The sequence below is a fragment of the Aythya ferina genome (assembly GCF_964211825.1).
Source record: "Aythya ferina genome assembly, chromosome: 7".
Lineage (NCBI taxonomy): Eukaryota > Metazoa > Chordata > Aves > Anseriformes > Anatidae > Aythya > Aythya ferina.
Genome location: NC_140302.1, coordinates 27,414,268 through 27,440,055, shown reverse-complemented (window position 1 = coordinate 27,440,055; position 25,788 = coordinate 27,414,268). Strand labels below are relative to the sequence as shown.

The following is a 25,788-nucleotide window of genomic DNA, read 5'->3' as shown; positions in this document are numbered from 1 at the left end:
GTCGATTATGCTGTGGAATTCCTTCCCATCAGGCATGAAGAAAATAATTCAGCGCATTATGCTCGAGCATACCAGCATCTGGGTGGGCACTCCAATTTATTAAAAGAATAACTATATGTGAGCATCAGAAAAGATTTTAACTACAGCTCCATGAAAGATCCTGCGCAGAGATCTCTTGAGGAGCTGCGGACAATACTCCCAAAAGGAAACCCGAGCCCATCCTTGGAATTACAACATCATCCACTACAGCAAGGAAGCATAAAACAGCTCATTAGCAGCCCTATCAAGTAGCGGACCTAAAGCCAGCTCCAAAGTTGCCCACACCTGTCTGCCTATAGTGCCTGCCAAAAAGCCAAATTCCACCGAGGGAAGAATCCTCGTCCCACTTGTACATCTGGATGCTACGACACCCAATATGCCCCGGGGGACTCACAGGTATGATGGCAGCAGGGCACACAGCAAGGGAGAAAAGAGGAGCAGAAAGGCTCTTGTGCTGTAAGACCCCCCACCCAAATGATTGCGTTTCACACCACTCTTTTGAATGTGAAAACCCAAATGCCATTAGAAGTATCCATCACTTTGGAGAAGCACTAGGAGTAGTCCAGCAAAAATTATTCCATGTCCTGGAACAACTATTTCTGGTACGTCTTGTTCATGTATAACCTGAAAGCACAAGAGCCCCACTATTACCTTAAGAACTTATTTACTGTTGGCGTCCCAAATTGTTCTTTTGACAGACTAGGTGCAAAATATTTTAATAATGTAATAGTTACTCTATAGTTTCCCCCTAAACCCTAATGCCACAGCTGAAAGCCTTAACAATGATAAAGCTGAACAGAACTCCTAACACAGAGCCAGAAAATCCGTCTTTTCACACACCATCATTCACCACGACCTGAATACTTCATTAGTCTCCCAGGATCTGTTTTGTAGAAGTAGTGGGATTTTCGTTAACATGCTTTATATATGCTTTTATAAAGTGCTTTTCTCCAGACTACAAATAGCACAACCACATCATACAACACTACGAAAGATGGGCACAGCTTCAGCTAGGACACGGACATTTTATCCCTGTGGAAATGTTCTCTAACCACAGTGAACTGCAAGATCCATGATTATACAAGATGATTGAAGGGGTAAGAGGAGAGAAATGCCTTTTTTTATTCTGGGGGGGGGGGGGGGGAGGGAAATGATTTCACAGATTTCACCTCTCTGTAACAACGTCTTGGAAGAGTGAAAAAGAAATCCTCTTTAACACAAGGGATGTATTTGTGTTCCTTCCTGCTATAATCAGCGTTACTGCTATCAAAATTTACCACAGCTTTACAGGGATTCATCTGGCAAAAGGAAGGAAAAAGCCAGGAAGCTGAGCACAGAGTAAAGCAGGAATAAGGGGAAGGTGTAAGGGGAAGGTGTGAGGAGGAAGGCAGCTGACTTGGGAGTAGCGCAGGAATTCAGCAGTTGGAAGGGCTGGTTCCTGACCCGTGTGAAAGAACCTGCAGCCTCAGCTGGAGATAAAAGTTCTCAGAAGCCTGGTCAGTTATGTACTAAGTAGAGGTTTGTGTTGCAGTAACAGGTCACATATCATGGCAAAAAGTGCATGAGATAAGTTCAAAAGGCTCCTAGTTACACGTAGGAGGGCAGTAGCTGATAGGAACCTACATTCAAGGCTTCACCTCCCTAGTATGGCATTGAAACACCTCATTTTTCCACTACTGTGTTTTACCATTTATCTTAAACAGAAAATTTAAGGTATCCCTACTTCTGGGAAAAGGGCTATAAAAAATCTGGTAAAAGGTAACAACCGCAGTAGGCTTTTTAAGATAGTTACCTACCTTATGAAGAAAATAATAATCAGATCCATTACCAACAGCCGCAGGTTCTTCTAGCACATGAAGGACCGTACCCTTACGGAAACCCAGAGCATCAGCAGCTCCAACTCAGTGCTGGAGGATGCAGACTGCCCTGTCTAACGCACTGCTGCCCTGCACCATCACCCGTCCATCACGAAAGCAGAACTTGAAAACCCCGCATGCTGTTGGGATAAAAACTTAAGTCCTAACCAGTACCCCCCTCCAAAACAACATATACTTTTTTTTTTTTTCAATGTGTTATGCATAACCAGTGCCCAGCTGCACAGTAGATGGCAGTAAATCTTCACTTGTCACCGTTACAGACCCTCCGGCTTCACTCCAGAATTGAAAGAATTTGTGAACACATTTATGGCATTCTCCAGCATGCTCTAGGAGTAAACTCAGCTCAGCTACACTCATCTTCAGCTTTCTCATCAACCTTTTCCATAGGTATATGCACACGTATGGCATTATTATTTCACACATGGCTCATTCTCAAAGCTTTTTTATTAAGAAAAAGCAATGGGATGTACGTGCAGCTTAGCACTATCAGATGAAGACTGGCTTATTTCAGTGTAATATAATCCAAAAATGTATGAAACTTAAAACAGAGAATTCTTAATCACAGCTGTAAATGTGTTGACACATAGAGGGTGAGGAAGGGAAAAACGTACTTGGTGTTGCTGACAGTGTGTCAAAGAGTATTACCAGAAAGGGAAGCAAGCTACAGCACATGATTTGGACAACACCTTGGGACAGAGGATTTTATCTTGATTTAGATTTTCTTCCACAGAAAAACATCCTCCTGCTGCTGAGCTCCCTTGCAAAGCTCTGAATCTCACTTACTTGAGCTCTTAAATGATCATTATTTAAGCATTAAGAAAGCTTTAAAATGTTCCACATCCCAGTTCTTGTGGGGTACGTTGCTAAATCATGTTTCATCTATGGATATCAGCTCCCAGCCATTTAGAGGCCACGTGAAGCCATAACAATTGAGATAAGAAAACTATTTTCATAAAGGGTTTGATCCAGAACACTGACTGGAAGAAGTGTTTCCAGTTCCCTGACTGGTGTTTGGATCAGGCCCAAGGTGAACAAAGGTTTGCCAGACCAGCATTTTGATCACATTTAACAACATTTAAGTGGCCATAATTTCAGTGAAATTGTACCGTTCACAGCAGCGAGGCAGTCAGTCCCATAAGTGCCTTCTCTTCACTATGAAGCGTATGAATGAAGCTCATCTCTAAACACACTGTTATGCCTTGTGGTGTTCCAGAGGCTCATAAAAAGAAATGAGGAAGCACAAAACAATCTCTTTTTATATAATACTAATTAAATTAGATTAATATTGTACTAACTTGTAACAGCAAAGAGAAATCTGTTTTATATCACATCTTTCTTCCAGACAGCATTCCAAAATAAATTTGCTGCCAGCTCTCACACTCCAAAAAGCGACTTAAAAACCACCTTGCGACCATCTGTACAACTCTCATAACTTCCATCCAGCACTTGAGCACCAGCCCTCCGGGAATTTCGTGCTAGCATTCAAGATCAGTATTTTGGCATCCACACAGTGCAGCGTGGAAGTGTGAAATCTTCAGGACTCAAAGCCTGACCAGAAATGTCTTCTGACCATGCTTCATTTATATAAAAGTCAAACTGCTACTGCAGTTCTGTTTCTCATGAGCAGCAGTTGAATTGCTTGCAAGGAGCAATTTGCCTACAATCCTGCAATTGCCTCTGCATTGCTCCAGGGTGCTGAATGTTTCAGGACAGTGATTTGTGCCATGACTAGCAAACAGTGCTGCCCTTGTGCCCCCTGTTATGCGTGGGACTTGCACTGCAGTGAGGGAAATGCTTACGAACAATACATCTTCTCTTCAACTGAACAATGTCATAGACTCATTTTTGTTGTTGTTGTTGTTTTTCCTTAAAATTTTGAAGTATTCTGCACACACATCTGACCTTTTCTACTTTTCAAAAGGCCCAACAGGAACTTCTACCATCAATTAACTGCAGAAACAGAAGGGAAAGGAAAAGGTATCTCTTAACAGCAAAATGGTAGCTGCCATGCAGATGGGCTGGATGCAGTGTAATAGCTGGCGTGATTTGCTTGAACCCATAAAAAAAAAAAAAAAAAAAAAAAAAAAGGTTAGGAAAGAATTATTAGAGACAGAGAAAAGCCATACATTTGACAACCCACCTGATGTCAGCAAGGGCAACTGCAGAAGGTCCCATAACAAGAAGTCTATCTTTGGAGTGATGAAAGAGCTGAGCCCACTTAAAGTTGATATCGAGAGTATGCATACTGATAAAGTGAAATGTTCTACCGAGAATAAAAGTTTTAAATACTGCTTGTTATTTTAAGAGATTTTCTTTTCCTTATTATTTTTCACAAAAGTGAGCAACTGAAATTAGGACAAGTATTCTACGAAGCTGCAGAGGTAGAGCAGAAATGGAAAAAAAAAAAAAAAAAAAAAAAAAGAATCACCCACAATGAAATATACACATTTACATAGGTGCCTTTACATAAATATAAACCACAGATACAACGTTCAGATTAAGAGACACATATGCAAACTACATTAAGATGACTGTATTCTCAAAATGATGCTTATGTGTAGAACGTGGTGTAGTTGTGGACAACATAGCACTGGTAACCTACAATAGCTTCACCCATTTTGAGGGGCAAGACTTTGTAAAACTGTGATGTTCTCTGAAGGTCAGGGCATTTGCACCTTCACTGTCTACACCTGCTCAATTTATGACTGAAGTCACCCATTGCCACCCTGTTAGAAACCTATATGTTCTTCTCTTCCTTTAGATGCTCATAGCATTGTCACAAGGAAGAAGAGCTTGCTTGAAGCCTACAAGTTATGTCCTTATTTAGAAGGGGGGGTGTGCCAAAGATTTTAAAGTTTTCAAGAAGCTGAACAAGAGCATCAAGGTTGGACCTGTGAAAGGTCTCGGAGGTCTGAATTCCACCTTACCTGTTTGGCTGACCAATAGCAAACTCTTCACCTCTCATTCCCTGGGCCAAACCCACTGGTTTCACGCTGCTTCACATCTACGTCCTTGCCAAAAGCTCAAACTCCTCCATACCACTGGGACAATTTCAGCCCAAGTCTCCTGCTCAGCCCAGCATAACTTGCTTTAGTTGAATTAAAGAGAAACCTTGCTGTTTGTGATCTGATATTTAATAGCTTATGAACATATATTCCCCTTCACAAAAATTGAAATTAAAACCCAATTAGACTCACATATTTAAGATTTCATTGCCGAATTTTTATAACCCTCCCCCTTCACAAGATATTCCAATATCTTCCAAGCAGCACTACCAACCATGATCAGAGCTAAAAACTTGCCAAATAAACTGTGATACGCTTTAATAGAAGGCCCTGTGGTTATTTGCTTACCCACTAATTCTCCCAGGGCAATGAAACGTGTTTTAATGTTCAGTGGGCTAATCATGGGTTTAAGTCAGTGGTATAACTCAAATAACCACTTCTGTTGCTTCCAGTATAAGCAGCACTGAAATTCCGTGGTGGATTCAGGCCTTGTCCCAAGTCAATGAAGTCCTGTAATATGGTATTATATTTATACACTTACTCCTGAGCAGCATTTGCTCCACTCTTATTGTAGGATAAAGTGTTCAGGAAAATAAAGCAAGAATCCTAGCAGTGACATGTATGCACGCTCAGTATAGAGGAGCTAATCTTCCAGCATGAGCAAAATGAGCTAGATAAGCATCTCTTCACACTCCATTAAGTTATAAGCCTCCTCAATATCAAAGTCAACATATGACAGCTGAGTCGTATACAGTATTTATGTGATGTCCACTTGTTCAATACAAATGCCCTTACAGAACCTAAAGATCGTCACCCAGAGAGGAAATTATAGACAAGTCTCCGATACTGAGGCAGTGAACACACATGATCCAGACAAGCTCACAGACTTGTGACCTTTCTAATTACACCCCATCAGGAGCAGCTTGCTGGTCTGTGGACGATTCTATTTTTGGCAACAACAAATCACTGCAAGTTAGCTTCTGTCTGAGAGTCTGGAAGCCCACATAACTGAACTGTCAAATATCTCAGCATTCCTCACCCAATGCTCGCTTTGCTTTAGCAAGACAGTCAAATCCATGCCATCCCCAACCTGTCTAGGCTTTAATTCTGACACAGGTATTGGCAACACAACAGGACCTATGGCATGGCATGAAGAGGCATTCTGCAGCTCTGGCTGCTGGTCATTGGGCTGTTCCAATGACTTGAAAAGGAAGAGAAATGGGATTTCATAGAAAATCTTTGCTCATGAACTGGAAATCAAAATAGGGGATGGAGGAAAGCAGTTGAGGGTTCTGAGAGATTTACACCGCTTTTTGCTGCTTCTCCCATTCTCACTTTTTCACTGACTTCCCAATGGATAAATGTAATTTAAGTTTCCTGTCTCACCCTGGAAAATACTTATTCAAGCTTTTCATTCCCCTTGCAAGCTTTGGTTCAGCCCTGACCCTCTACCTCATCTACCTCATTTGCCTTTTCCACTCCTCTCCTCCTCTGGTACTACACAAAAAAAAAAAAAAAAAAAAAAAAAAAAAAAAAAAAAAATTAATGGTTTTGTGAAGTTTAAGGCTGGGAAGAGCCGCTAGGTCGCCCTCTGTGCCACAGCATGGGATTCTTCCCCCAGCAACCCTGGTAATGTGCGTTCACCTAAAAGCAAGACTGCCTGAGCAACACTGCAGTCTTGACCTAAGTTAGGCAAGAGGCAGAGAATTACTTGGTTTGTCTCCTTTTGGTTTGTCGCAGTGGCTAATTACCTTTACTATTAATATGGAATTGCATTCCAACGTAAATATCCAATTCCAAACTTCCTATTACAGATTTTGCATTAGAATGTTTCATGCTAACAGGGACCCAACTTGCTACATAAATAGACCACGAATAGAACTTGCAGTGCTATTGTTACTTAAAATGGTAGCATTCTTTATGGCACTAGTGAACAGCAACTTTACTCCAAACTTTGTGAAAATGCTGAATAAGACTGTTTCCAAATCTCTGGTATCCTACCAAAAAGATCCCTATTAAAGGAAATTCCCTACAGCTTTCAGACTTTTTTTAACCCAGCAATTTAAATATCACTCTAATGATACTTGCTTTTTTTTTTTTTTTTTTTTTTTTTTTTTTCCCTAAAAATCAAAAGACCAGGAGTTATGAAGCAAAATACCTTGCAAAAATTAAATCTTATTATCTATCTACTGACCTTTATCAAACAAAACTAAAATCTCAAAGAAAAAAACATTCAGCAAAATTCTTTTTAACAGAAGATTATGCTGACTCAAATAACTATATTTCTACCTTTGGAGATTGTTTGTTTTAGTCTTTATCAACGGCGTTCATCTTAAAAATTCTTGTTATTTTGTCTCATGTTGGCATCAAACTAACTGCACTACAATTACATGGACCATCCCAGTCACCATTTTTCAGTGGTTAGCACTTTTTCAATGGCTTGGATTTATTCCCACTTTCCATAATTTTTGAAACTACTAGGAGGACAAGAATCTTAGTGTACTTTTGGATCCAACTCTCACGATTCCTCAGTGCAGCTAACCAGACTAGTTAATTCTCAGTGCAGTTCTACTAAGACAAATTTTATCATATCCTCATTAATATTGACTTCGAAGTACTGCCTCAGCTTCACGTGATACAACTACGTTATCCTGCTCCTCTCCAAAGAGAAAAATGAAGTATTTATTACAAACGGAAGTATTTAATAACTAGTAGTTGTTTTTTCATCAATTCTAGCCACTTTAGGCTTTACCTGATACTGGGTCTCCCTCTTCACTAGCATCATTCTGCTCCATTTAAAATCTATCATCAATCTTGGTTGTAATTCTTTTATATTTACCTTCCCCTGTTTATTTTTCAGTTATTGAGGGGGATGAATGCAGTGATACTTTGCAAGTGCTTCTAAACAAAATCCCAATTTAATTTATATATTTCTACTTTTTTCTTCTCATTCAACTTTGATGTAAAATTTTCCCCAGAGTGATGAAGTTTCACCCTTCTGAAACATCAGATCAGCAAGTTACCCATATAAACCAGCATATGGCTCTTCGAAGCGAAGTAGGTCATGCTCACCAGTCCCTAGGCAACCACCAAATCTCATTCCCTTGATCAATTCATCTGTATCCCTGCTCATGACGTCTGAAATAGATTTGACTGGTATTGTGTGCAGTGGTTTTTGTATTAAAAGAGTATCCATTTTTAGCAATGCTAAGTGTGCTCCTATTGGCTGCATCAGATCTCTGGTATATTGAATGGCCCATTTTTAAATATTCCATATCCGTTTTTATTTTCCTCCCACATGCTGCCACACAATAGGCTAGTTCCCACCAGTCTCTGGTTTTATTCAGTGATCTGCAATGGATTATTTTCCAGAACTTGGTTATCAGATTAATCCTCATGCAGTCAAAACTCAGTGGCTATGAGTTACTCATTCATTCCTTACTGCTATAACACACAGCATCGTTTATTTATTTTTTATGCTCACCCTTTCTAAAACCATGGATGGCCATGGGAGCGGAGAGGGAAGTTACAGAACACACCCTGTAGCAAACTCCTTACACCACACACACAAATGAGCAGTGTGTTTGGAAGTCTGAGGAATGAATGGGCACTGTACTGAAAGGCAAGGACTAGCAAGCATGAGGACAGAGCCCTAGGTTAGGCAGATGTCAATTGGCCACCTTCAGGGCTGGGCAAGCTTTCTTTTGGAGCTGCATCTACTGCTCAAAACTGTTGCTCAATCTAGATAACCAAACACAGCAGGAGTTCACCGTTGAAGTATCCCATGAGTTTTATGACCCCAGTGGCACAAATTATTTCCCCGAGGTTTCAGGAACACACAGCATTCCTTAAAATTGCCAAGAATATCAGTTCTCTCTTGCTCATCTTCCAAAGGCCCATCAGTGCTATGTGAGCAATTTCTCTTCCAAGTATTTTGTAATAAGGGATCAACTCATTCACAGCAAGCTGAGCTCAGCTCATACATTCAACTTAGCTATAGGGCATAATCTTATACATTAAATGTAAATTCAGTGCCTTCCTCCTATTTACTTCTTGTAGTGTCCAAACAGGCTTTGTCTTCCAGTTTGTGAGGTACAGGCTGCCACACGGAGAGAGCTCTTCATCTCCCTGGATCGTGGCCCAGAGTTGTAGCTGGAAAAATCCCTGCAGTCTAAGGCAACCTTAAGGATCTTTCCCCTACATGCCTTCCTGCAGGGCATGGCTTTCTTGTGTGCATCTGCAAAGCCTGAGCCATGACCATATTTACACCCTCCAAGGGACTTGTATCTGCTGTACTATCACAGAATGAATTTTGTTGGCTTATAAGGAAACAGTTTATCAGCTGCCTCCTATTTTTCTTCCTTTCTCCTGACAATTGCTTTTTGGATGAAGATCAAAACTAAAAACAACAGCAGGATTTTATTCTCAGCTACTTCTGCAGACAACTTATGTAGATAGGAGTAGAAAGGTAAGAAGGCCCAGCCTGCAAACCTAAAATTAGGTGATGATTGGAGGCTAGTGCAGGCTACCAGAACTTAGGGATGGCTGTTGACTGTACCCATATGTTGTAGAAAAGCAGGCAAATATAAAGAAATTAAACATGCATTTTCCTACTGACATAGTCCATACTTTGATTTAAAGCTGGTGGAAAGCAAAATTTGAACAAAATATGTGGAATGTAAAGGAAATGAAAATGAGAAAAATGTATCTTTTTAAAATGCTCTTGCAGATGAGTGATGGGTATGAATCAAAATTTTCCTGTTCATGGCTGGAACGCAGTGTCACTTACAGGTATCTATCTTAAAAGAAACACAGGAATAAGGGAAAATATTCCTATTGATTAAAATCAAAGCACTCCAAGAAGTAGTTTTTCAATACTGTGCACAATACTGCCATCATAACCTTTTTGTCTGGTTCACATTCACGCACCATGCGTCCTGTATTACCTTAAAACAATCTAAAAATGGTAGAAACATGTGTTGTGCTGGACAGAAATATGGGCTTGATTTTGGAGAAAACAGCACCAGGCTATCCTGGTGATTGTCAGGATAAGCAGGAACACTTGCCTGGGATGCAGGAAAACTTAGGGCATTTCCAACACCTCAGGAGAGAACTGTGATCCACCACCAAGCACTGACAAACCCCTGCAGCCACCAGCCCCTGCCCATCTCACGGAAAGAGGTGATGGTCATCCCAGACAAGCAGCATTGAGGGACAACAGATTTTTCATGCACACACACAGCCATGCAGTCAACAAGAGGTGAACTAGATGTGTGCTTGCTTTTCACTGGGAAAGCAAGCTGAAGCTGTTTAGGAAAGCCAGAAACAAAAGAGAAATGTATCCAGACTTCACACCTCGACGCGATTGCCACACAAATTGCCTCTTATCTTAATAACAGCATCTTTGCATTAGCCCTCCCTCCCAAGAAACCTAACAATAACAGGCATTTATGGAAAGCTGTTTTCATTCCCTCGTATCCCACTGGTTCCAGGGACCAGGGGTTTGGGGCCATGACTTCGCTGTGCGAGTGGTGTTCACATAGCTGCAGCCTTAAAACCTGCTGGGCATGACCGCCTGCAGACACAGCAGATTTCCATCTGTCTTCATCATCAAGCTGTGGCTGTCAATCCCACCAGCTTCACGGGAAACCCTGGTGTTACCAATCAGCTTAGCCTACTGTGCACACGCCACGCAGCTATAAACCATAAAATTATTGTTTTTACAAGGGCACCGGATTTCAAATTGCCCTGCCCCCGATTCAAGGAAAGCGAGGCCATTGGACAAAAAGAAATAAATATGCAGATGGATGAAATGACGTGCATCGGTGTCTTTGGATGAATCTGAATGCTGAACCTCCAATGTTTATACGAGCAGAACAGAGAAAAGGCATTTTATGCTTCTAACAGCCTGATGCATGCGAGAACTGTCCTTGGAGGAGCAGTTGGTGACATGATCCCTAGCGCCAGCAGTGGCAGCAGCATCGTCTGTGGGTACAGAGACACAACAGGTGGGAGAGGCAGACGAGACAAGTTTTCTTTTAGGTGTATGAAGTTTGTATTTCATTCATGCTATTTGTGAAATGGAATAACATCAGCAAGTAGTCATGAGGCCACAAGTTAGGAAATTACATCATATATTTGGCAATAACTGCAGGATATAAATAACCTGGAACATCAAACCTTTCACAGAAACAGATGCAAAAAGGGATTCACTTGCCCCTGGGCAATTCACGGTGTGTAACATTTACACGTGGATGGGCAAGCTGTTTTTAGCTTCCCAGGAGTCAAGAAAGACCTAGCAGAACTGCATTACACATTCCCACAAGAAGGGCAGCAGGTGATTGTTACAGGCTGCAGAGCATAGCAGATAATTTGGAACATTCAAAAAGCATAAATCCAAGCAAGAATGCAAGGAACCTATTTCTTTCTCTCTATTCCCCTGCTCAAAGTAGTTATAGGAACATAAATTATTCTGAGCACTATAACTGTGTGTAAGTAACCCCTATCAAAAATTCTTATAGTCAACTATAAAACAGAAACAATAAACGACGTAAGCATATATAAGTTCAACACCTGGAGCCTGATCCTGTAGAAGTAAAAGCACACGAATAATTTTATTCATGCAACCTGTCTTAAAGGCCCTTGCTAGAGTAGCTGTACATACACGCTTTAAGAACAGGGTGTAGTAAAGCGTAGGGAATCCATATTAAATTACATTAACTCTATACAAATTAACATTTATTGTCTCTTCTGCTTTTATGACAAAACGACATAACTCTGTGGATAAAGGCAAGCACGGATTACTGAAATCCATGGGGCATTGCACCACATACTTGTCAACAGCAACTGGCATCCTATAGTGTTCATTAAAAGGGACAGCACAGTTACATTTTTCCTGGGCTCTGGAACAAACACAGTGTAAAGCTGCAGCTACACAACCTTCACAGTAAGGCACCCCGAGGAGACAAATTTGCCTGTTGGGCCAGACACTGTGGTGAAGTTCAACACGTAATAGAGAATGCAAAAGAAAGAAAAAATGCTGCTTGGAAATACTCTCAACTCTTCCCCATGCCAAATTTTAGAAACCTTTCTTCCTTTCCACACCCACCACGGAATGAGTGACAGCCTTGGCATGCTGCTGAAGAAAGATGCAAGAGCATCCCTCTCCTTTGCAAACCTCCCTACTTGCCTGTGGACAGTGCCTTCCAGGCAAAAAAAGGAAAAACGGCGGCCAAGTCCAGACCAAAAACCTTCATACTGCCTTAGTGCCAAGTAGCCAAGGCAAAAATGTTTTGGCAAGTCTACAGAAACGTACACAGAACTAATTTCTTGCTGTCCTATCTGTCCTTGCAATATCACAAGAGGCTGAGTAATCACTTCAGCCTGCATTTCCCACATTAAAGATATATGCTGTCCATCTTCCTCCCCCTAAATTAACCTTTGGTGCTTCAGTCATCTGCAAAGTCCTTTCTTTATTCAAGAACTCCAAGGTGCTTTAGTTATTTTGCTTAAATATGTTTTACAGTTTTGGATTTCCTAGTATGGAGTATAAGGCACTTTTACGGGTGAGCCAAGAAAGGGATGGCAAAGAAATCAAGTGCATCCACCATAAACAGGGCCACAATGCTGGCATTTTCTTTAAGAAAATCAGGTGAGCACCCTTTCTCCCAGCAGGAGGTTTACCCACACATTTCCGTAAGCCCTCTGTAAGGTGAAGTAAAGTTGCTCCATCAAAGATGCAAAATTATCTAGGTATTAATTGAAAAAAATACACCAGGCAGGGAACTGAAGCTTCTGGAAACATCCCTGAAAATGAGAACCACTTGCCTATTCCAGGGCTGCTTGCATTTCTTCATCCTTCAGCTACAATTAATAACCGTATGCAGAAGCTCTAAGATTTCGAAGAGTTAATTGAAATCATGTCACATAAAAACAATTATCCTGGAGCATAAAAATAATTTACTGAGAAACAATTTAAGCTAGATGACAGTCTCATGGATTGAGATTTTACAGATGCCATTGGGAAGCAAATTGCTTCCTTGCTTCCAGCACTGCCATTATTTTAAGATAGAAATATAAACAAATCTTTATAGTGTTACCCATCAGCCTTCGCACACGGCTGCTGCAATCACTCCTTTCCTAGTCTTTTTTTTTTATTTTCCATAATTATTTTACTTATTTTGATCTTCCTGTCTCACTCATTCTCTGCTTGCGCTACAGACAGTAAAACACAAATGTTATTTAAGTACAGAAATCCTTAAAGTAGATTTCACTGGGGTTAGTGGCTATTTTTAGCCAAGCCAGCACAGAGATGCACTGAAGTGTTTACTAGCTTGAACATAGGTCATAAAGCCTACATTTGTCATCACCAAAGACCACCTGCAGTTTAGATAATTTATTATCAGTGACAACTGTTTATCACTGTTCAACAGACAAATAAATTTAACCCTTCTCTGTCAGTCATAAAGCCTCCAAGCGAACAGCCCAGCAGACCTTTGTGGTGCCTCTAAAGTATGTTTTTCAATCCTTAAGCCTATGGAAAAGCACAGCAGCATTGCTGGCGGCAGATTTACAAGTTCTCCACGCTGCTCAGACCTTCAAGGGGGAAGCACCGATGACACCCCTACAGCCAACCCTCCCAGGAAACCTCCCAGAGATACTCTGAGCTATCCAGAAAACAAACCAAGCCCATCTGCAGAAGACGGATGGAAGGAACTCAAGAAGCCAGACCTGAGGACCGAGCATGTTACTGAATACCCACCGCTTCACATTTCAGCAATTCAGTATTATTTCCTCTCATATTAACCCTGCAGATTATTTTAAATCCCTGAGGAACGTTCAAATATGAAGCGCAAAGCCATTTATTTTGCACACTATTTTCAAATATCTCCTACTGCCTGTATAACCCGTTATGTTTGTACCAGTTTGCTGTTGTCCATCACCATCCCCCTGTGCCCCTACTGCAAACTCCTGAACTTCCAAAAGACATCTCCTGGCCCCCCTCTCCCTTCCTGACTGCTTTCAGCAGGCTGAGGGAGGCTGTAAAAGGTAACAAGATCTTAATTCAAGAGGTTTGGGCAAATGCAAGAGTTTGATCATAGTAGTGATTTACAGGATCAGGGCTCACCTGCTCTATAGCATGTCTTTTCTGCCCTATTAGAGCAGCCCAGAAGAGCTGTGCTGTGTTTCACTCTAGCAATAACCACAGAGGATGGAAAAAGGGGTTGCGTGGTTTTTCAAATCAAGGTAATTTTCTCACCTCTGAGTCCTTGATTCCTTTTTGATAAAAACATTGTGTGCAAAACCTCTGGGCATGGCAATACCAGCAGTTTCCCCAAGGTTTCCTGCCAGAGCACTACATTATAGTCTGCACTTTCCAGCTTCAGGCTTCTGGTCCTCCACCACCAGCAGCAAGTGTGGCAAGCTCTGCCTGCAGACAGGGCTATGGGCACTGCTCTGTTGAGTCTCCAGCAAAAAAGCTGGGCATCCCAGGACCCATCTCACATTTGCTGGGACAGGGCCCTCAAGCACTGACTGCAGCCAGGGCTCAGCTCCGGGCTCTGTGGCTGGAAGCTGGAAGCCCTGGGACCCTGGCATGTGCTGCCAAAGCCATTGGGAGCTGCAGTTTCTCTGCAGAGAGCTCCTCCACCCTCACCTCCCAAGCCAAAGGGCTAAAGCAACTTGAAGATCTCAGCAGCACTACAATAATGGGCACCAAGGTTTTCAAGCTGGAGCTCCCCCCTTGGATGATTTGCAAGGGAAGAATGACCAGTCAGGAATTTTACATCGTAAATGCTTGTGAGCAAAATGCCTCTCAGTTCAGATCACAAAATAGAGGCTGCAATTTGTTGTAAATGGACACTGCTTAAAAAAGCAAGCTGACACGTTCTGCACTGGCTCTATCTTCTAAAAGATTTCAGGTTCTGTGCCAAATCCAGCACATTACATTAATCTTGTCCTGGAACAGAACATGGGAGAAATTATTTATAACATACATTCACATACACACACACCCCACTCAAAATGATCTAATGTTTGCACATATTAGTAGCTGGGACAATAAATACATTAACAGCTTATTGTCTCCCTTCTCTATGAAGACTATTGTTCTCTACTCATTAGCAAGCACTTTGGATTGTGCAACAACATAATTATGCATCATTCTTACATTATTTTATGCTATGGGGGTCTTGTGCTACAGCCTGAATTTGTTAAAAATCTTTACAGAGAATTAAATTTCAGGGTGTCATGTTCAATTGCTTATTGGTACTGTTAAATATCTTTAAAATCCACATTCCAGTCAACTTGGCTTGAACAGAAGAGGACTTTGGGACGGAAAAAAAAAAAAAAAAAAAGGTTTCATTTGTTAATAATTCTACAATTAACTTGTGCCACTGAGCTACGTGAAACACAAACTTCAGTCTGTTTGCAAACGTGACTGAGCAAAATATATATAATTGAAATTCAGGGTGCCATTTTTACTGCTGAACTATGCTGACACACTTCAACTGATCTCCGCAGTACTAGATAAAAACAAAGGCCACTTTGCATTCCAGCACACTCAAACAACTGGCTGAAGAGCAGTGCCATGATCTCCAGAAAGCTTCAACACTAAGCAGAGCACAGGAGAGGTGAACAAAGACAAGATGTCAGGATGCCTTGAGGTATGCCTTCATAAAGTAAACAGAGGTAATGCATAAGAGAGAGATTAAATGCTAACAGGCTTTCAAAGATCGCATACATCAAAAGAAAAGATAAGGCACTACAAGTTAATTTTTTTTTAGAAATTACTAGTCAACACAATTTTATTTAATCTACATAAAGAATTTCATTTGTTGCAATGAACATTCACTTACTGATGAACAGATAGCTTCTGTCATATTTGCCAACAATGGTCAGCTCTTCAGAGGAAGGTTAAAGGCTTCACAGCTGTCTGATAAATATTCTAAAAGACACCAGTCCTGATACCAAGGAACTGGGACTGGCTGGTTATAAATGGCATTCAACTGGCTACTGTACGTCTCCTTGGACTAGCCAGCTCTCACGACGTCTGCAAGGCTAGAAGCCCTTTTGGCAGTATGGTCTGGGCACATGTCGGGTGATCTATAGCCCTGCACATCGGATTCCCACCTCTGTTGTCCCACCAACTTTTTTTTTTTTCCAAGCTGTAAGGCTTGCTCTGATAAAGATGAATGGGCGCTGCACTATGCAGGTGAGCATGCAGAGCTCTGCTGCTTTCGGGGTGTACTCAGAACAACAGTGCAATTCCCACATGCTCATATTTAAAAATATACATATACATATATATATATATATATATATATAATACATATAATCTTCTGAAATTATGAAAAGCTTCTATGGTAGGAAGATGCTGTATTTTGGGAGGTATGATGAGGAAATATCCCCAAACACAGAAGGCTAATCTGCTCATGCAACGAGACCCCAGATTTCAGGACAGTCCAAAAAAAATAAAAATAAAAATACTGATTGTAGAGTCCTTAGAATACTGAACAGCAGAATGGAGATCTTCAGCCCAAGGGTGGAAGAGTTAGTGCTCTGATATAATATAAAGGAATTAAGTAATGGGCTTACAATATTTTTGTGAAGATTAACATATTTCCTTCTTAAAGGGATCATGTCATGAGTCAGTCTCATTTCTTTTAGTCATCAGTATCTCTTTGCACTGCCACTGATATATTCCTAATTTTCTGATTCCCAGGGAAGACACCACATTGGGTTTTGGTGCACCCCTTTTAGCCCACATAGCTTGCTGTATAACTTGCTGGCTAGCATATCCCCCAGGGAATGAAAGACAGAATTTATCTGACGTTCCTACATTACTGCCCTGGAGCAGGCACTCCAGCACAGATTTTCAGATTATCAAGAGGGGGTAAGAGGAATGTCACAGCCTCTGCTAGTCTATGTAGGGTCATTTATCAAAAAGACAGCTGGTAGAAGATTGCTACGCTCCCTTCCTCTGAAGCAACAAAATGTATTTTAAAATGTTATTAAGCAGTTATGTTGAAGCTTATTTTCCAAAATTCAACAGAAGTTGAGTGTTTAATTCCCCAGTCTAAGAAAGCTGTTTTATTTAGGATGAAATAGCCTCATAAACATAATATTCTCTCTCCCCTCAATCTCCACGTATGCCAGCACACGTTTCTGTGAGGTATAAGGTACGCTGATCGTGGAGCACTGACAGAAGGCCAGAATCAAGGTTTATTGCCCAACCAAAATACTGGGCTGTTTCTTGAGAGAAACTGGGGTCTGTTTTGTTTGAGTCAAGGAGACTTCTCCCTTATTCTGGCAGGGGGGACATCTGGGATGTCTCACTTTGACGAGCAACAGAACAGTTAAACACTGCAGAAGAAAAGCAACCCGTTGGCTTGAGGACTAGAAGAGTTCCCAGGTTTGTAGCTCAGAATACACAGGAGCAGACAGTTGCAAAAACATTGATGAAACTTTAGATTGCAGCCTCCTTGCTAACAAGAAATTGTGGGATTCTGGCCTAAAAGTGAACAAACAGCTCCCACAAGAAAAAAAAAGAATATAATCTGCATTAGAAGACAAGCAGCAAGGGAAATCAGTCTGAAAGTTTAATTCCTAAGATACTTCTATGCCTGGCACAGGTAAAGCATCAGAAAAGATGCATGAAGGAGAATGGCTGGGGCGACCATCCACGTCACCAGAGCTCGGCAGTGTTGTAGGGCACATTTAAAGTAAGGCCCTCCGAAGACTGCAGGATCCACACGGCACGGGGCACACATGGTGCACAGCGTGGCGTTATCCGAGCAGCAGAGCTGAACAAGGAAAACATCTGCATTTCCTCCTGTTTACACAGCTACAATATCTCCTTCATGAAGGAATGAGGTGCCCCATCCACATTAGAGCTGGCGCTGGCAGTGTGCAGTTTTCCTCAGGAAGGCATTTTTGTCCAAGAACAAAAGCTGCTTTGAGAGCTGAACTTGAAGCTATCCTGCTCACAATGCACTTCAGTGACGTTTTGTGGTTTTTAGGAAAAAAAAAAAAAAAAAAAAAAAAACTGCTACAGTTTGTCTGAGTGCCAGTTGTTCATTAAAGCAATATTTACACATTTTTCTTGGGTTTTCTATAGTGGAGACCCCCCAGAAGGTGGACAAAACTGACTGCATGTATATAAGTGCAGCTCGACATGACAGCCCTGACAAAAATAACACTTAGCCGACGAGCGGGCACCTGCAGCACAAATGCATGTTACGTGTGGGTTTGCCGGTTTCGTTGTGCATGACTTGGCCGTATAACACATATTTCGCATCAGCTTCTGCCCTGACTTTGCTCACATCAAGCCCTTGTAAGAAGATCAACAAGCTCTTCGGAGGATATGAAATTACTGACAGAACAGAGCTCACACAAGCCACGATTTAATTCAGCCAAGTGTCCTTAGCTGGCCACCTTTTCCTAGAGTATTTCTAGCTTCCACAAACTTTCTGAAAAGCAAGAGATGGATATTTAAGGGTCGGCAACAGTTTTGTTAGAGTTTCACGCCATTTACTTCTATTTATCCCCCTTTTTTCCCTGTAAGGTTTCCATGTGACAGAACAGTTATTCTGCAATTGATACCACTGAAATCCATGACTTTGCATACATTACCCACTATGGTACAGCATAGAGATATTTCAGGCTAGCTTAAAATAAACTGGCTGGAGCACAAGAAATGGGTCCAGACGTAGCAACACTGAGCTCTGCCATGGCTTCGTCTCTCCCGACAAGGACCAAAAGCAACTGGCACCGCGTGCAGAAACGCTAGGCTTGGATCTGTGCCCATCTCTGAGCTCAGCTTCATGTGCAGGCTCTGTCGTTCCTACCCCTTCTTGGAGCAGGGATTTTATTCAATTTTAACAACATCTCTGCAGAAAAAGTTCAGGCTCCTGCTCCTCGTGTCCTCAGTGCACAGCCACTTGTCACCAGCCCTTGCAACAACACCCACATGAACATCAAAAAGGGGAATTAGCTGCAACAGCAGCTGTGGTATCTGCAGAGAGCAGGAGGCTAAAGCCCTCCTTGTAACCCTATGGATACATGAAACAGCCCTACAGAGATGCTACACTAGAAGGGCAAGCATCCCACATCACTGCTGCACTGGGAAGGGGTCACAGTATTTTTAAAAGTAATAAGGTTCTTGTGTACCCCAAAGGTGATTTACTGCTGGGGAAGAAGAAGAAGAAAAGAGGAAGCAAAATGCATGATTTTTCTTGACATCTTTCTGGCATATGAAATTTCCTTCCTAGGCTATCCGGTCCTTCTATGATATAAAAATTATAACAACTGGGAAAACAGCAAAATGATGATGTAAGATTCAAAATACAAATTAGGCATCTGAAAAAGAAATATATTTTAAAATCATATTAACTACTTTGAATTTTTAAAAGTGTTTTGCAACACCTTCAATATCCTCGCCTTTTTAGCCATCATAAATGTATGCAAAATGTTCTGAAAACTGCAAAAATCAAAGAGGATCAGACATGAAATTCCTGATTATGTAGGAAGAAAGTGTCTAAAGAGTTAAAAAGCTGAATGTTTAGTTTACTTTCAAAGAAGCAGCCTATACTCAATTGTTCATCAGGTTTAACTCTTCTCAGATTCAGGGATCCATTTTTTCCTGGTTTTAAAGCACTTCCTAAGCATTGCCTCCACAACACCACCTAAACAAATGACACACTTGTATGCATAGGGTGTATTTTATGATCTGCAAGACCGGGATTTGCTGAAGTGTGTTCACGAAAGAGACCATATGGGAGAGGATTTCTTTCCACATGCACGACCTAATTTAATTTTCAGTTGCTTCTGTATTTTAATAATTTGTATGCTTCAGTTCAATTTCTATTCCACTCCCTTCCCCACTCAAGAAAGGAATCTAGAAATATAAAGGGTAAGTCCAGGAAAAACTCGCGATTTATTACAGAGGCTTACTTAAAAGGAAAAACAGCCGCAATGGATTAATGTATTTCCTTTCCCACAGCTCTTTCACTTAAACCATAACTGTGCATATTTACTGCAACTTTTCCATCTGCCAGTGGCATTGTGCTGACACATCCAGCGCGCAGGCTGCAAGGGCTGACAGCAGGGAGACAGGACACACCGTTCCTCTCAAGCCTGGTGAGGAGAGACGCTTAAAGACATTGCTGACCATCAACAGTAACCCAAGTCTTTGTTATTCCAGCCATTTACGCCAACTGTGAATCATGTTTTTAACAGAAAATGTTTATGAACAAAAAACTGAAACAGCTTCTTGTCAAAAGCTTAACCCAAGGGCTATGAGCAGATTTGCTCTCTTCTTAGAAGTCTTGCACAGCCTGTGTGGTGGAAGAAGAAACGGCTCATATAGGCAATCATTTTCTCTTTTATGAAAAACCAAGGAGAAGGGAATACCTTCTTTACAAGGTCAAATCGAGTCCACATCACTGCCAGAGTTTATCCTTTGAACCCGATCCTTTTGGCAGAGATATATATAAACACACACATTTGACAATATAGAAGTGTTACTGATAGGTAAGTTATGTAAACGACATGACACATTATATTCACCTTTAAGTTTATCCTTGGAGTCTAGAGAAATCTACCAGCCACTTTGTTACTCCAGTGCCCCTAAAGTGACAAATCCGCTGACTGCAGCCACGTTGCCCTCACTCTCCCGACAGCTTGGTGACCTCTTTACGGCCCTTTCTCTGTCTATCCCAGCACCAGCCTGAGCAAACGTAGCTCTTCCCCAATTAAAAAAATAAAAATAAATAAAATAAAAGTACAGAAAAGCCTGTAAGTTTCTTCCACCTAGTTAAGTTGCAGAAATGGTAACATTTCTCTCCTTTTTTTCTGGATGACAGGTCTACATTATTTTTCTTAGATGCCACTTGACTAGTAATAAGCAAGATGACTGTAATTCAGCAACTGACTTTGGAAGCCCGCTGGTTTTTGGCAGTGTTTCATCCCTTATAGCTCTTTCATATTTCCATTCTAGCACTTTCTACATGAATTATGGAGAACCCCCAAATGAGCATGCGACAGACCAAGATGTGCCAGATCAGAACAAAACGTGACCATTTTAGCGTCTTGAGGAGGCTACTGAAACCTTTGTCACCCCGAAAGGCCAAAACAGAGAGGGTCTCAGTCTACTGGGAAGTATGGTGAGTCTGGCCCCTTGAGTGCTACTGCTGCACCAAATAGCAGCAACGCAGCCAGGAATGGAAAAGTAAATCCAAGCAGCTCCCATACAACACAGAATGTGGACTCCTAGAGGTTCAGGGAATTTGGTCTGCCTTTGTTGAGGCCAACTAGGCTTTGTTATACAGTTGCTTATTCACTAGGAACCCAGACCAGACCCATCAGTTTCCTCTGCAGGAGTCACCAAAATTCAGACACCATCAACAGGGATCTACTCTCAAAGCTGTGCCTTGAACACAAAGGGTCTTTCCCTACCCCCAACACCAAGAAGCATTCAAACAGGTGATTTTTCCTTAGAGTTGACTATTACCATTAATGATCCCCACATCAATGCTCTTCATGCTCATTTACAAAGGAAAATAAAAAAGCAAGCCTTCTTAACCCTCTGCTATAAAACTCATTCATTACCTCTTACACAAAGAAGATTCCCATGTGCAGCACACTAGTCTCATCTGTCATCAAGATGTAAAAAAAAAGTCTGCTGTTCTTGACAGGCTAGAAGGTAAGAAAATGACTTTTGGTCAAGAGCGTCAGATGATACAGCAATCTCATCAAGGCATCTCATGAGAAATATCACCCATTGCTCTCCATAAACACAAGCCTGGTTTGCCTATATTCAGTTACAAGCAGAGAAGGATAATTAAACAGTTCATGATATGGAAGGGCTAAAGCATGTGTAATCTTATTTATGTTCCCTGCACCTGTGTTTTCTATGGTTTAAATTATAATATTGATCTTTTAAACTGCACTCAGGGAGTATCCCAGTTTATTCACATGAGAGAGAGTAATATGTTCTATTTTTAATCAATACGTTAATGAAAATGTATGCAACATATTGTATAGCTTTACCAGTAGCCAGATATATACTGGCATATTACTATTAAATTGTTCTCTGCTGTCTCGAGGCAATCCGAGCATGCCCAGAACCACTCTGCATGGCTGTTTCACTTGGCCGTGTGACTCCTTTCCTTTGTTCTCCCCATGTGTATTGTCTCCTCTGTTGTGCCTCAACTCGCATTACTTAATTCCCACTATTATGGGAACCTCTTGTAGCTCATCTTTCAAGCCGGACTATAAACTCTACCCGCTTAAGCCAGGAGTGCATTTTCCAACACTCAGAGCAATGAAACCACACAATCCTTGTTAAAACCCCTCTAATCCTTAACAAAGTCTTTGAGGTAGGGGCAAGCACTTCTGTCGGATCCGCACAATGGCACTGAGACCTCTCAGCCACCCCGCAGCCCAGGCGATAGCGAGACCGAGTGCAGGAGATCTGGCCACGAGGCTGCGGGCATGCAGCACCGGCAGCCCCGTGCTCTGCTGGGCTGACTGCCCACCCTCCTGGCTGGCAGCTGGCCCCACGAGTGACAACAAAGCACATCCACGGCAAGGTGAGTAACACGGCAGGTTGATCGCAAGCACCCGTACGTTTATCCAGTGCCGACAGATTGCTCCTGCCCTAAATACCGTGGGAAAGGGCATCTGCAGCCTCACGCTTTCACTTAGTTCTTACACTTTCAGTTATTGCATTATAATGACAGATTATTGCATTATCTGTAATTTCAGCCTCCCTCTATTTCAGTCATTAATCTTCATAGATTACAGGAGTTACCAGATATTTCCCAAATATTTTGGTCTTATATATCCCTGGAGAAAAAAAAAATCAGAAAAAAAATCTGTTTGGATATAAAAATCAAAAGGTATCCAAGAAAAAGTCAATTTTTTCAGAGCAGCCAATTAGATTCAAGTCTCAAAATCCAAAAATCTTAATCTCCAAGAAAAAATAATCATCATCATCTGCCGAAGGAAGATAAGATTGTATGACATACGGAAGGGATTCCTGATATATGCAACAGCTTTGTATTTCCATTCAGTATTAACGGGTATGTAAAAGACTACCATACTTTTGTGTCAAGAACACCTTCCCTGAACTAAAACAACAAAAATCATTCCATAAAGGATAGGGACGGCTTTACAGATGAAAAAATGAAGTCCCTTCTAGAACTCTAACTCATGCAAACGAAAAAAATAAAGTTTCAATTATTTCAGTTTTTTTTTAATGCAACATTAAAATACTCTAAGATTTAATTGGTTGACTTGTGAATTATAATATTTGGATTGATGATAATTAACAATATTTATGTAATATACCTTGTGTATATACCCCAAAATCTTATGACAAATGCATCAAAGAACTGACATGAAAGGCTCGCATTTTTCCAACGGCTGTAGTATACTGACATTTAATTAAAACATCAAAATGCTTTTGCATTCGTTCTCTGTACCCTTTGCACAGCACAGAGCGCTGCTTACTGAGCGCAGGGAGGATTTCAGAAAAATTTACTTCATTGCCAGCATTAATATTAATAGTTTAACTTCAAAGAAACAGAAATTATGTAACACTGTAACCACCCTCACATATTCATGAAATGCCTTGTTTGAGTGATTCATTGTTTTTGCTTACCCTATTCTTGGTCTTTCATCTTTCCCATACTTTTGTTACACTCTGCCTCTTAGGACTACAGAAATGTACTTAAAAGTTACTTGAAAAATTACTTTGAAAATATAAACTTTGACTGACAAGGATTAAAAATTGCCTACTGAAGCTTGGCATCAGAGGTTACTATTTAAAAAAAAAAATTAACGTAAACAATTTCCTTTCGCTCACAAATAATGAGATGGCTTTTATATTATGCAAGATGTTTCTACTCTAACAGCCAGCATCCACAGAAGCATTCTTCTGTACCTTTTTCCACCAAGCCAACAGAGTAGTGGTGGTTTCTAGCAGCGTGCAACTCGAACGCCCCAGAAGAGCAGTACAGAAATTCAGATTTCTCTAAGGGTTAACGGATTGCCAGCCGTACAGCAACGGAAAATAGTTTTAAGTTATAGCAAATATGATTACAGTTTCCCAAGTAACTGGGAAAATTTCTGTTACATACAGTCCATCTAACCGTTTCCCCCCGCCCCCCTTTAGCAGATACTTTATTTCACAGGAGAGAAAATAAAAATACAGCGCATACCCTGTTTTAGATTATGGAGGATTACACAGCATTAAGACTAACAGAAAAAAGTGAAGACAATCTGCGATCCAGATTAAAAATTCTTGTCACCAGGATTTTCCTCCCACCACCTAATTTCAGAATCTTTTCCATTTAAAATGTTCCCTGTTTGATAAATTTAAAGCAACCATTCAGTTTTATCTTTATTTGAAATTATGAAGTAGATATATCCACTGCTACAGTTGCAGTATTTCAAAGACTTCTCTGTTAAAAAGGATGTAACCAACCCCGCTGACATTAGCTCTGTTTTAGTTTGTTGCAATTTAAAGACTCTCTAAGGAGACAGTTTTGTAAGAGATGAAATAAGCACCCTTCTTAGTAAGTGAGGATTACTTCCGAAAGAATCACATTTTACATGTTCACATCATGCAAACCAGTGCTCCTGAGAAAACGGCAGAACCTGAGCTGACCAAAACAAACAAATGAAGAAAACCCATGAACAGCCTCAACTTTCGGAATTAGCCATAAAAACTAATAAGAAATTAAAGCACTCAGCTGCCTCTTCATCTGCACTACATATCCTCCAAAATACGCATTTAATTCAGTATTGAAAACATCAAACACTTTGAACATTCAGTTTGAAACGCTCAGTTGTGCTATCACAAATGAGGAGTGAATACACAAGGCGGTTGTTACCATACTCACCTACTAATTTAAAGAACATATAGCTACAAATCCATCTGTCAACCTTCCCACTACAGAGCTCTCCTGCGAGTTTTAAAATTCCAGAAATATAGATGACAGTAATCACATTTTTTATTACAGCTACTTTCTAAAAACATATTACAGGATGTATTCTGAACAAGAACCTTTATTTCTATCTTTAAAAATACTACACGTATTAATACACAGCTAATTGGGCCACGGATTTAAATAAAATTTTAAAATAGAAAGCAGAACTTTTAAATTGTGCCTAGACACATTTTTATTATTGCTGTTCTTGATTTCTAGGAGTTTTAGAGTCAGCACGTGGTAGCACACCATTGTTTTCCCACTGCAAACGAAGACACCCAACAAATCGTTTTGACATGGCATGCAGTGACACAAGAAAACTTTGAACAAATGAAACCTTGCTACTTTGAAATTGTTGACAAAATTCACCAAGTGACAACAACTTTAGTTGAAAATGAGGTAGATGAATAACCAAAAAGAAAAGTCAGGCAACAATTTCCCTTCCACAATCTTCCCATCAAAATGCTTATTCTCCTTTTTATTGGTTAGCCAATGACCTGAGTAAGTGGTGAATTACATTCTGCTAAAAGCTGGTTGATAGTATGACATACCTGGGCTGTTTTCACTTCACGTTGATCACTGGGAACATTTTTAGGTTCTACTTAAAATGCTCAGCTATCTGTGCTCCTTCAGGCACAGAATGAACCTGTTACACAACCTGTTTGTGTGTCCTACATTCTCTATCTTATTGGACATAATAAGTGAAATCAGCTTAACGAGAAGCTAACTTACAAAAATAAAGGCATAAATATAATGCACTTCCTTACAAAATTTTGAGTGGATACTGAAAGGAACTCAAAATTACTCTTCTTTTTTTTTTTTTTTTTTTTTTTTGTAACTTTAAAATAAAATAAAATAAAATAAAAACAGAAT

General features: G+C 40.7%; 1 protein-coding gene across 7 annotated transcripts in view; it reads right to left on the bottom strand.

Moving 5' to 3' along the window:
• Positions 1-25,788, bottom strand: part of RBM20 (RNA binding motif protein 20) — a 104,362-nt gene that overhangs the window by 50,446 nt on the left and 28,128 nt on the right. Inside the window, exon 1 of one of the 7 annotated variants that reach the window (XM_084526337.1) lies at positions 21,530-21,618. The exons of the other annotated variants lie outside the window; for them this stretch is intronic. Coding sequence (XP_084382463.1) covers positions 21,530-21,573 — 44 coding nt within the window. The 5' untranslated portion in view covers positions 21,574-21,618. Of the gene's footprint in view, positions 1-21,529; positions 21,619-25,788 lie in introns of those variants that run through there. 7 annotated transcript variants of the gene reach the window in all.